The 13,061-nt window shown below is 33.4% G+C and overlaps 1 protein-coding gene across 5 annotated transcripts in view; it reads right to left on the bottom strand.

Moving 5' to 3' along the window:
- Positions 1-1,631: 1,631 nt before the first annotated feature.
- The window catches only part of CHIC2 (cysteine rich hydrophobic domain 2), a 56,471-nt gene continuing 45,041 nt past the window's right edge, over positions 1,632-13,061 (bottom strand). For all 5 annotated transcript variants that reach the window (XM_036334112.1, XM_036334086.1, XM_036334095.1 and 2 more), the window contains exons 4-6: positions 6,487-6,543; positions 6,261-6,320; positions 1,632-3,054 (exon numbers count right to left, since the gene is read on the bottom strand). In XM_036334112.1, the coding sequence (XP_036190005.1) occupies positions 3,004-3,054; positions 6,261-6,320; positions 6,487-6,543 (168 nt within the window). In that variant the 3' untranslated portion in view covers positions 1,632-3,003. The remainder of the gene's footprint in view (positions 3,055-6,260; positions 6,321-6,486; positions 6,544-13,061) is intronic.

Consider the following 13,061-nt stretch of genomic DNA (forward strand, 5'->3'; position numbering starts at 1 on the left):
GCTGACCGGGATGAGCAGTGCTCCCACAACAGGCTGATCCCCGTCAGCCACGCCCCCCACCAGTGCAGGAATCCCATGCACTGGGCCTCTAGTATCATATAAGATCTTTGGTTAATCTCTTCCTGCCCTCCCCACTCCCCCCTGAGATTCATCAGTCTATTCCATGTTTCCATGTCTGTGCGTCAAGCGTCTGCCCCCTGGTGGTCAGTGTGCATCACAGCAAACGGTCAAATGGTCACATAGGCTTTTATATATATACGAGGCCCAATGCACAAAATTTGTGCAAGGGGCTTGGCCCTCGCAGCCCCAGTTGCCTCGGCCGGCCCTCGCAGCCCCTCGCAGCCTCAGCTGACCCTTGCAGTCCTGGCTTCATCCGGAAGGATGTCCAGACAGTCGTTCTGCTGTTTGGTGTAATTAGCATATTAACTCTTTATTATACAGAACTAGAGGCCCAGTGCATGGATTCGCGCACTGGTGGGGGTCCCTCAGCCTGGCCTGCACCCTCTTACAATCCGGGATCCCTCAGGGATAGGGCCAAAACTGGTGGTCTGACATCCCCCAAGGGATGTAGTAGTACGCGAAGCAGCAGGTGGCCCGGGAGGAGCCCACGCCGCTCCTCTCATCTCGACCCCACTGTGCCTGCTGCCGCTGCTGCTCAGTAAGCTCGCTGAGCAGCATTCCCGCTGTGGGAGCACACTGACCACCAGGGGGCGGCTCCTGTGTTGAGCGTCTGCCCCCTGATAGTCAGTGTGTGTCATAGCGACTGGTCGACTGGTTGTTCGGTTGCTTTGGCTTTTATATATATAGACTAGTGGCCCAGTGCATGGATTCGTGCACTGGTGGGGTCCCTTGGCCTGGCCTGTGGGGATTGAGCCGAAACCAGCAGTCCAACATCCCCCAAGGGGACCCGGACTGCCAGAGGGTGCAGGCCAGGCTGAGGGACCCCCCACCAGTGCATGAATCTATGCACCGGGCCTCTAGTCTTTAATAAAATTAAGGCTTTTAAAAATCCTATACTTAATATTATCAACTATGAAACTATCTTATTATTAAATATTCTTAAGGGAATAAAAATTACAACTTACAGAAGACTAATAATAGGAGAAAAAATTATGTCTCAAAAGGTACAATTCTTCTTATAAAGCTAATCAATATGCTGTTCTACAAATTTATAAAATTTTAGATATGGAACACTATGTTGCATAGTCTATAGTCATATTTTTCTGCTCTTGCTGAATACTGAGGCAGATTTAGCATTCCCCATACAATTTTCCACACTGAAACCAGAGGAATACTAGAGCTTTTGAATAGCATTACCTTTTAATTGCACTACTTTAAGGTGTCAGGCCACACCCTAGACATAAGGTAAATGAAGTGAGAAGTGTTTAGATTCTTTCTACTTTGAGCTCTTCAGAAGAAAAATGTTTTATAAATTCAAGTTGTTAAGTATTTTAGGGGGCAAGGGAAAGAAATAATTCTCATACAAAAAAAAAAAATCTAAGTTTTTAAGATAGTTCCTAATGTCCAATATAGGAAATATAATACTGGCATTCAACTATTCAAATTTATATAGAATTACAGTACTTTGGAGAAGTACAAAGAAATACTTTAAAAATATACAGGTATATAAATTAATGAAACTGGTATTTAAAAAATTTAATACAAGGAAAAAAGGTATAGTGGTACCAATTCTTAATACAAATTATTAAGCACAGTTTATATAATTTCAAAAGTTATTCACATTATTGCTCGATACCACAGCTGTATGGAACAAGTTCTTGACACACATTAAAATTTGTATAATTTCAAGTTTATAAAAACAAAAATTTACACATAGGCCATTCAGAAAGTTTTAAAATGCATGGACGTATGTACAACCAAAAAGAGAAAAAAAAATGTATGTTTGTATATATGTAAAAGAAACAAACTGATCTAATTTAAACTTAAATGTTACCTTCTCAATAAAAAAAAAAAAGTACACATAACTGGACCAAAAGCAAACTAGTAGATAAAAACAGTACTAAATATGCCTTCCATTTTTTAGTAATAATCTGTTCTAAATATCAATGGGGTATTAAACACCAGCTTATTTTTAATTCTAGAATTTTTACTTTCTTTCAAAACTTCTTAGAAACATATATCCATTCTACAACTGTGTTAGATTAGGAGAAGTATTTTCCTTAGAAACTTTTTAAAGGAGTATTTCCATACTTTTGTATATAAGATTTGATAAACAAAAAATAACCCAAATAAGGCATTATCATCTTGATAAAAAATATACACAGATTGTAATGATACTAAATTTTTATGATCCTGAGCTCTAGTAACCATTAGATGCATGCATACCATTCACTGATTTGTCTATTCTAATAAAAAATAATTTAATTCTGCCTTGCTACCTTTGAAACCAGAAATCCTTTCAAAACGTTTTTATACGTCTTCATAATATTACAAATATTTCCGCTGTAAACAGAGCATTAGGAATTGTATGAGAAAGGATATGTTAAATGCCAAAAAGCTATTAAAGAAAACTTACTATTTTAAAAGAATAACTATGTTAAATTTAAAAAGGGTGAGAAAGAATACAAAGAGTGTGCTTGCTATAAATGATGAGTAGAGTCTTACAAAGGTGTTTTTCTATATTAAGGAATTAATAAATAAAAGACTGTGTATACCTTGGTGATAAAATAAAAAAGGCTGGCCATTTTTTATGCTAAGTTCAAATGTATTTTTTTTTGATAATACAAAAAAGTAACCTTGAAAATCAGAATACATAACAGAAAAGAGCACAATAACTTAAGTATTAAACATCTGTATGAAATAACTGTTGCAAAGTTGGACAAAAATGCACACTTAGAACATGCGGTTATTAAAAAAAAAGAAAAAGAAAAAAACACCACACGATTCTGTAGAACCAATGTTATGTCACCACCAGAAGAGCACCAAGCAAGGCACCATTGGAAAGACAACATACTTGGAAAGTCTCTATAAATAAAGTAAATGCTAATCCGGTCGAAAAATTGGTGTCTTTGGTAAAAATTCTATGAGGATGACCTGTAGAAGGAGAAAAGGAAAAGTTTTAAAAATATTTAAATAGATTTCATCTTAATAAAACTTCAGTTATATTCCAATATTTAAAACAATTTTGATAGTGCCTCTGACACACAGAATGCATGCATGAATAAAGGAGAAAACAGAACTAGCACTTACTAATTATAAGTATTTCATACTATCTGGATTTATTTAATCCCAACAGCTTTTCTTATGAGGCAAACATTATCATCCTCATTTTACAGATGAGGAAACTGATGATCTGAGAAGGGTAACACCATAGATGTTAAGTCACTATTTGAACAAAGGTCATTCTTAACTGCAAAGTCTTGCCTTTTCTACTATACTACATGGCTGCAGCTTCCACTCATTCATCTAACCCAATTCCATGGGTCATTAGGTTCTAGAGTTGCTCTCATTTTACTGTAGCAGGATATGTGATCTCTATATAAAGGGTATTGATCCCTTCTCTCTTAATTTTTTAAAAGTCCTTTTCTTAAGTTAACAAAATTAAAGGTTGAAATCTGTTCCCAAGGACCTTTTACAAAAAAAACTAAAGGAGCCCTACCCAGTTTGGCTCAGTGGATAGAGAGCCTGCCTGCAGACTTAAGGTCCTAGGTTCGATTCCAGTCAAGGGCACATGCCTGGGTTGCTGGATTGACCCCCAGCAGGGGGTGTGAAGGAGGCAGCCAATCAATGATTCTCTCTCATCCATGATGTTTCTAGCTCTCTCTCCCTTCCTCTCTGAAAGCAATAAAAATATATTAAAAAACAAACAAACAAAAAAACTAAAGGAAAATCAACAAAGAGAGAACACAGTAACACAGAAAGACCAGAGCTAATTTTTATTCCAAACTTGAACTGTCTTAAATTCCAATCAATTATTTCCCTTTTCCAACTCTGTATAAAATAGGTGCTAACAAAAAAATTATCTGATTTGAACATTTCCAAGTTTGGTGAACTCATTTTCTTTTTCAGAAACTGTCTCTAAAAATTGATAATTAAATGTTTAAACTACTTATATGTCAACATTCAATAAATACTTCTATATTTCAAACGTGTCCCCAATCAAGCAGTCTACACAGTTTCAGCTCCTGGATGCAGGCATTACATTTTACAGTGTATATGACAGAACGGAAAATAAATGCTATCTTTGGCCATATTTGCATTATTTTTTAAAGAATATAATGCATAGAAATTGGCCACTTTGTTGCATTCCTTCTAAATCATACTGCTCTACCACATCAGAATAAAAGAAAAATTGTTATCAAGTTGATATTTTTCTAGATTATCTCCAATGTTCAAAATATAATCAAGGAGAACTATTTTTCCTTTAACAAGTGAAATATCTGTAAGCTAAAGAAAAGTTCAGGTCAAAGAGAAATACATGATAAGAATACCCCAATTCATTAGATAAGAAGCCCTCTCTCCTTACTAGATTATTTGTTATCTTAAGTTTTTAAAATTATGTTAAAAAGTTTTTGCAATTATGCTATTCTCCCATTCAACTACCACAAATATATATATATTGAAATGTTTAGAAAAATATAAATATTTAACAATTTTTAAAAAATTGTATTACTCTTCTGAGTATCTTCTATGATGGTATGGAAAATATAATGGTTTTAATAGTAGAGTTTATCTAAAAACTCATAAAAAATTAAAGGAAACTACTTTACAAACAAAGCACACAGCTCATGATGTTTTGAAAGGTTAGTAAATTATTTTATTTTTAGTTAAAAAAAATATAAAACAAAGATGAATATAAGAAGCATATTTTATGAATGAACGACATTCCTATAGTTCTATCTGGAAATAATTGCATTGGGAATAACTTTTGTTTTTCTTTCCAATATTAATTTAGAAATGTGCAAAAATAAATTTTAAAAGCCTTAGTTTTTAAAGCTTAGTGGCTGAGCTTATAAATAGAGCAATTTTTTCACAAAATGCTTTAAATTTCTTACATATCCATTCCTCCCGCCAAAACACATATACTATCTCTGATGAAAATATAAGACTAGCATTTTCATAGGTCAATCTAAAAACAAGTTATTTGATTATATTTCATTATTATTATAAAGTATCAAGCGTCTTTCTCATCAGTATAAAGTAGCATGTTTTATATAAAAGATAATGATAAATTTTAAATTATTTGGTTCAGTGAATATAGACCTATTCTATGAAAAAAGAGGTATTTTTAAGGTGCCTTTTATGTTCAAAGCTAAAAATGGGATTTGATTGTATGATAATGAAAGAAAGGGTAAATACTATAGAGCAAAATGATATTATGACAATTTCCAACTATTTAAGCACTGTTTTAATCAATCTTTTATACACATACACACTATCTCTGATAGCTTGCTTAACTGTATCAAATAGAATTTGTCAGAAATGATGTGCCAGGTACTTCACAAAGAATATGACTTTAATTTCAACAATCAATTCTTCCTTAGATGTTTTTCAGGTAATATAGTAACTTTTGATATTTAAAATAAAACACCCAAGCTAAAGAAAAAATAAATAAAAATTCATAATTACTCTGAATTTTTCAGAAGGAGAAAAATTGTTCAAGTAAATTAAAGAGTCGGTAGATTAAATATCATACTGAATTAAGTTCTCAAATTCATTATATACATGTGCCAACTTGGATATCTTTTAAAGGATAAACAAAGGACAGGCAAAATCCCACCTCCTACATACTTTAAGGATAATTTTTATAAAACAATATTCTAATAACACTTTAAAAGATCCTTTAAAGGCCACTGAGGTATGGGTAGTTAAAATTTATAAAGGCTAAAGGTTTCTTAAGCTCCAATGGCTTGGCTGAAAGGTTTTCTTCCACACTTGGAAACTTGATTAGCATTATATAAAAAAGCCATATCTGACTTGCTGCGTAACCAAAGTTGTGGTTATTCTTTATACAGCACCTAAAATTTCACACTCCATCAACACATGTTCAGGCTATTTTATCTTGGCAATTAATTTATTATTTTTCAGAACACAGTGAAGCCTTGTTTTCAAGTCATTCATAACTTTATAAATCAGTCTTGCACATGAAACCATGCATCTGTGAACCGTAGAAAATCCTTGCACTCAGGAGATTAAGCTCCTGACACCTTTGCTGATTAATAATCATGGAAAGAATAAGATCAGAAGCAAAATAAATGATCATTTAATAGAGAAACTCACAAAACAGCCCTTTAACTTACATATTCCATCATGTTATTCGTTTCACATTTCCTTTTGCTCAGTCTCCAGTGCAAGCACAGCTAGACAAGAAGGAGAGTAAAAGAAGAAAAATGAGCTCTAGTTTATTGCAGCAAACAGACTAACCCATTTGTCCACCTTTCATATTTTTAGTTCAACAAAAGCATCTGTTTCCATACTGTGCAATTCAGACCCCAACAGTACGAAGCTGCTCCCTGTGGTACTCACCTTGTGGTATAACCTATTGTTTTCCCATTCTAATAACTTCTCAATCGATCTTCGTGTCTGGAAGACAAATGAGAAAAAAGTTTACTCTTGACTGGTTTTAGAAAAACTGTTTTGCAGCTGCTTTTTGTGTGAGAAGGAGGTATAAGACAGTGACTGAATATAGGGTGGCCTATAACACTATCAACAGTCAAGCATTAAATAGTAATCTAAATACAAATAGTACTCTAATAAAGATAGGTTTTGTTTTTAGCATTGATTCCTTTTTTCGCTGTTTCAAACTAACCTCTGATTTAAAACTATCAAACTCTAAAAAGCTAGTTATCTACCAAATGATATAAATTTAAATCCCCATTTAGTTCAAAAATAGATTTGCAATACTGAAATAATATGTAAGTATTACGTATTAAAACAGGAGCAAATCTGTATTTAAACCCACACGAATAATAACAATATTAAACTCTTAATCAACACTACTGTTAAAGAAATTAACTGAGAAATTTATGTTTAAGATTACTTGACTTTTGCAGTATGTACTATACAGCATGAAATGTTTCTTGCTTGGGAATTAGAATAAAGGAAAGGATAATTCATGGTGCCAGGTGTTAGGATGAGACTGACACAGCTGCAGGTGCAAAAAGGACAGTGTTTCCACAAGAATCAAATGCAACTTGGTACAGCTGCAGCTTCCTCACAAGGGAAGGAAAAAAGCATATAACACTATTAATGTGGCACAACTAAATAAGTACTAATAATCAAATTGTAAAAAATAGCATATCAAGCAAGGATGAGCTAGGTGAGAAACTGTAGGATCAAGCTGGTTTTCAACAGTCAAATGTTACATAAGAAAATAGTATCTACTATTAACTACTTACCATATTACCTTTCAGCATGTTGAACATGCTGAAGACACATCACAGGCACATAGGTGCCAACTGTATTTCATAACTACCAGTGAATTATCACTACCACCTTACATTCTCCAAGTATATGTCATAAAAATCAGAAAACCAACTAACTCTTTGGATAATAATACAACGACTAATTTATTACATTATTTTTTTAACGATTTTGGGGGGCAAGAATTTTAAAGGGAAAAAAGTGCCCTTGCTAACAATGATCAGCAGACCTCACTTGTTTCTTTGTAAAGATAGCCTTTTAGAGGCAGCTCTCCTTTTAAATGAAAATAGGGCAGCAGTTATGGTCACACTTTTTGTTAATTTAGTTGCCAGTCAGCCCCAAATCAAAAGAAAATAAGGCTGCAGAGTGTAATTAACATTCAGTTCAGTCGTTTTGTCCCTTGTCTAGCCCCCAAGCTTTGTTAAAATTGCCATCTGAATGCTGAAGGCTGTAGGGAAATCGATTTGATTCTAATCGCACCATGAAAAGAACATGATCTAACTGCTTTCAGCCCTCCGTAAATCTGTACTAGGTCTTTAGCACAATGCAACTTCTAATTTAAAAAGCACTGAATGTCTCGTCAATGACTTTGTGAAGAAAAAAGAACAAGGAGCAGACATAAAAATTCCAATAGTTGTTTAAGCATTAAAGTTCATTTGCATCACAGCAAACCTGAAAAGGGCTGACCTCTCAAACCGCCTCTCAGGTCTATGAAGTTGTAGCCTTGACAAGCTCACATTGACAGAGCTCATTGACTCTGAAAGGCTACTCTATCAATGGTGAAAAATGGCAATAGGTTCTACTCTGAGCAGGCATCTGCCTGCCCACCCGCTGCTAAACCAATGGCAAAACCGATTCAAAACCTGAATCTACCTTGTAATCTTCCTTTCTAGGACCTTTTAATAATAGATTAAGATTACTATACAATTTGAGGTTTTCCTTTTACTGATGGTTTAAGAATCGGGGGCTGGGGGTGAAAGAACTAGGGTGGGAAGAACAAGCTTTCCAAGTCTTGTTTAATATTAAAGTATAAAAATTAAAAGCTTAAAATTACATTCTGAAAAATTTCATTACTTGAAGAAAAAATGTGTAGTTCTCACTATCATCTTTTCATAAATTTAAACCCATGTTACATTATAATGAGAAAGAACCTCATTGCGAACGAATCTCGTGATGTATATGATACACACACTCACATACAATTTAAACATTTTTAAATATTTACTTTAAGTAACTTAAATCAACTAGCAGTATCTGAATAAAAGGTAAGTATAAAGTATGAACACTGAATTCCAAAATATTTACATAGAAATTCTGAATACACTCTTTGCCTCTAAGTAGGAGTTTAATGATTTAATAATAGGGTTTGGTATAAGAATTGCATCTTACAATATTTAAGAGTTCTAAACCAAACAAACCCTGCTATGGCATATTCTGGATAGGCATCTAAATATAAAATATTTCTATACAATTGACAGTCTGAAGTAAAAGCTGTGAATTGGCACCTTCTAATCTTGCTGTAAGACCTCTTTCCTGCTTGACAGGTGAAAAAAAAAGCACTTGCACGTGCAGCTTAATTAATCATTACACTTGACATTTCCATGATTTACAGTGAGGAGCAGGTGAGAACAGACAAAACCAGAAAGAAACCCTTGATCAGAGTGGAACATTTCTAGCACACTAAGGTGACAAGTACATAGATTCTATCAGAAAGAATGGAAGAAGAAAGAGAGAAAGAAAGAAAGAAAGCAAGAAACTGTGCCACAAATTATTTGTTAGTAACAACAAAAGCTCAAATTAAATGGAAAAAAAACTTTAACTACTGAGAATGTTTAATATTCTGTAATTATTTTTAGTTAACAAAATCAAAATATATTTTCAAGATTAAACACAATACCAATTTGGCAGATACTAAAAAAAAAAAAATATGACACTTCAGCATTTATAAGAGCTATTTAAAAGCCTTTAAGCATGAAAAAAAGCACTTTATAATTGCAGTATTCTGTCCACAGGGTTGCCAGATATTATTTCTAATAAAATGTACGATTCAACATTGCCAAACTCTATAATTACTACTGAGTAAGCAAACCTAAGCATATAAAAACCTGTCCTTGATTTTTAAAAGGTATATCGACCACTAAATTCAACATAAATTAAAACAAACTAATTACATTAAAAAAATACTATGTATAGAGTCTGCTGGCATGACATACCAAAAAAAAAAAAAAAAAAAAAATCTTTCGGTATTCTAGGCCAGTGGATTTCTAAAAATAAGTCATCTTAATTTCTTAAAAAGAATTTGGTGCTTGTGAAAAGCACCAGATTGATAGTCATGGGAACTAAAAATCTTCTATTTAATAGAAAGAACAGAGGAAAGGGCAGTGCAAGCTTCAGTGCAAGCTTCCCTACAGTGGGCCTTAATCCTTTTCAGTGCTCACACCCTAGGGGTGAGAGGACAGGTTAGTGGTTCTTAACCAATGAATTCTCACTCATTCTGCATAAGATGATCAACAAAAAAATCTCATTTTATCGTGAATTATTATCCTTAATTAAAAGGGCGAAGACCACCAACTCACAACATGCAAGCAAAACAAGTTTTTTATGAGAATGACATCACATCACTAACCTGGTCTGTAAGAGGACAGCTCCCACCCATCTCCCTCATCACAGAGCTCACTTAAACTTTTTTCACATATTTCCTTATTTCAACACCTTGCTAATCATATTTTTCTCACTGGTGAACTAATTCTAATATAGCCATTAAGCAATTTTAAAGTAAAAATTAACCAAGATTCAAACATCATTTCAATTATTAAATACCTATTTATTAAATAGATTTAACTTGAATAGCAAGTAGTAGCAACAGTTCTTTTTAAATTAGAACATAATGGTTCTTTTTAAATTAGAACATAAGTCAAAACATGAAAACTACAAGAGAAGTAAATGGCCTATAATTCACAAAATAGCTAATTACATAATAAATAATCAACAATTAATTTTAGGTATAGCATACCCCTTTATCAACTTCCAAAGACCCTGTAGAGTAAGCTTACACTTGTAAAATACATATTCACTTAGAAATAGTAAGTTACAATAGAAAATAAGGGTTTTCTGAAAATGAAAATTTATCTTACTATGAAGCATTTTTGAAAATTTTTCTACATCTCATAACTTTTGATAAATTATTAAACAAATTATGTGCAATTAGATATAAATAAGTCTTTCAGGGGAGCAAGAAATCTTTTTAAAAATTTGAATATTACTTCCCTACTTTATTACCACTAGTACTTATAGTATACTCATTACTAATAATTCATTTATTTATAATCAATCATTTGAAAAAGTGGTTTTTCAAATACATGATTTTCTAAAGTTGTTAATAAAATCAATGGGAATCTCATAGATTTTAAAGTACTTAGAGCCAAAGGGAAAAAAATGTGGAAGCTCTAACAAAATTTCTCTGAAATTCCTCCCCCCCAAGACAGCATTATAATCAGGTTTTAGAACATAAATATGCTAATATATGCTAACAAAATGTATAAATAAAATATCTCACTAATTACTATAAAAGTTAAGCTATTTAAACTTGAAATTTATTTGAATAGTACTTATTCATAACATCACAGAATGTCAAAGTACAATTTAAACAGTCAATTTCTTATTTAAAACTGGTTTTAATTTTAAGCTCCCAAATTATAATGCATTAAGCTTTCACAAGAATAATGCTTTGAATGTATTCATAATCTTAGTTTTTAATTTTTCAGCATTTTTAAGAACTATACTTATCTCTTGACATCTGTACAAATTCAAATTACTAATATAAGTGAAACAAAAATGTTCTTAATTATAAGTCATTAGAAGAAAGCCATCTAAAATTTTAAGTAAGTTATTTTAACTTAAGATAAAATTACTTGATTCACCTGTTTGTTCTGGATTAATAGAAATCTTATATTGCAGTGATGTGCAGAAAATTAAATTGCATATCTCAGTATCATGATACATGCAAAATCTGGACTCACCAAAAAGATAAACTAGAATATGGTCAGATTCCTCAAAAAAATTTCTAAACAAATTTCCTTGTACTTAAAGGCTCCTTTTAGGCGCCAAAAACACACAATGGAGAAAAGAAGGCCTCTTCAATAAATGGTAATGGGATAATTGGAAAGCCACATGCAAAGAATGAAACTAAATTAGTTTGTCCCGTGTATAAAGATTAATTCAAAATGAATCAAAGATCTAACTATAAGATCTAAAACAATAAATTACACAGAAGGAAAACACAGGTACTAAATTTATGGACTTGGACATAGGAAATATTTTATGAATTTGACCCCCAAAAAAAGGAAAGTAAAGGCAAAAATAAAATGGGATTGCATCCAACTAAAAAGCTTCTGCATGGCAAAAGAAAAGTACAAAACAAAAAGGCTGCCAACCAAATGTGAGATGTTTGCAAACAACAGCTCCAAAACAAGGGTTAATATCTAAAATATATAAAGAACTCATACAATTCAACACCAAACAAACAATCCAATTAAAAAACGAGCAGAGGACCTGAACAGACACTTCTCCCAAGAAGACATACAAATGGCCAACAGATATAAGAAAAGATGTTTAACTTTACTAGCTATTACGGAAATTCAAATCAAAACTACCATGAGCCCTAGCTGGTGTGGTTCACAGTTGGTTGGGCGCCAGCCTGTGCATTAAAAGTTTGCTGGTTCCATTCCTGGTCAGGGCACATGCCCAGGTTGAGGGCTCAATCTCTGGTGTGGAGCATGCAGGAGGCAGCCATTCTGCCTCTCACATCAATGTTTCTCTCTCTCCCCCACCCCCTTCCTCTTACTCTTAAGAACCAATAAAAATTTTAAAAAGTACAATGAGATACCACCTCACACCTATTAGAATGGCTATTATCAACAAGACAGTAATAACAAGTGTTGGAGAGGTTGTGGGGGAAAAGGAACTCTCATTCGCTGCTGGTGGGAATATAAACTGGTATAGCTACTACGGAAAATAGTATGGCGGTTCCTCAAAAGACTAAGAATAGAGTTATCATGACCCAGGAATCCCTTTTCTGGGCATCTACCTGAAAAACCCCAAAACATTTATTCACAAAGATACACGCACCCTATGTTCATTGCAGTATTACTCTCAGTGGCTAAGACATGGAGAACACCAAAGTGTCCAACAATAGCAGATTGGATAGAGAAGGTGTGGTGCATATATACTATGGACTACTACTCAGCCATAAGAAAAGATAAAATACTGCCATTTGTGACAACGTGGATGGACCTTGAGAATATTATGCCAAGCGAAATAAGTCAGTCAGACAAAACTAAGAACTACATGATTTCACTCATATGTAGGATATAAACAGAAACTCATAGACACTAGACAACAGCATGATGGTTACCAGAGGGAAGGGGGTGGGCCGGAGGTAATAAAGAGTAGAGGAGGCCAAATATATGGTAACAGAAGATGATTTTACTCTGGGTGGTGGGCACACAATGCGATATACAGATCCATGTATCATAGAAATGTACACTTAAAACCTATATGGTCTTATTACAATGTCGCCTCAATAAATTTAATTAAAAAGATAAATAAAAAATAAAGCTATAGTAATAAAAAAAAAGGCTCTTTTAAAAAACTTTTGTGATGAAAGAAGGTGAAGGGAT

This window comes from Myotis myotis, unplaced genomic scaffold (genome assembly GCF_014108235.1).
Source record: "Myotis myotis isolate mMyoMyo1 unplaced genomic scaffold, mMyoMyo1.p scaffold_m19_p_1, whole genome shotgun sequence".
In the NCBI taxonomy this organism is placed as follows: Eukaryota; Metazoa; Chordata; class Mammalia; order Chiroptera; family Vespertilionidae; genus Myotis; species Myotis myotis.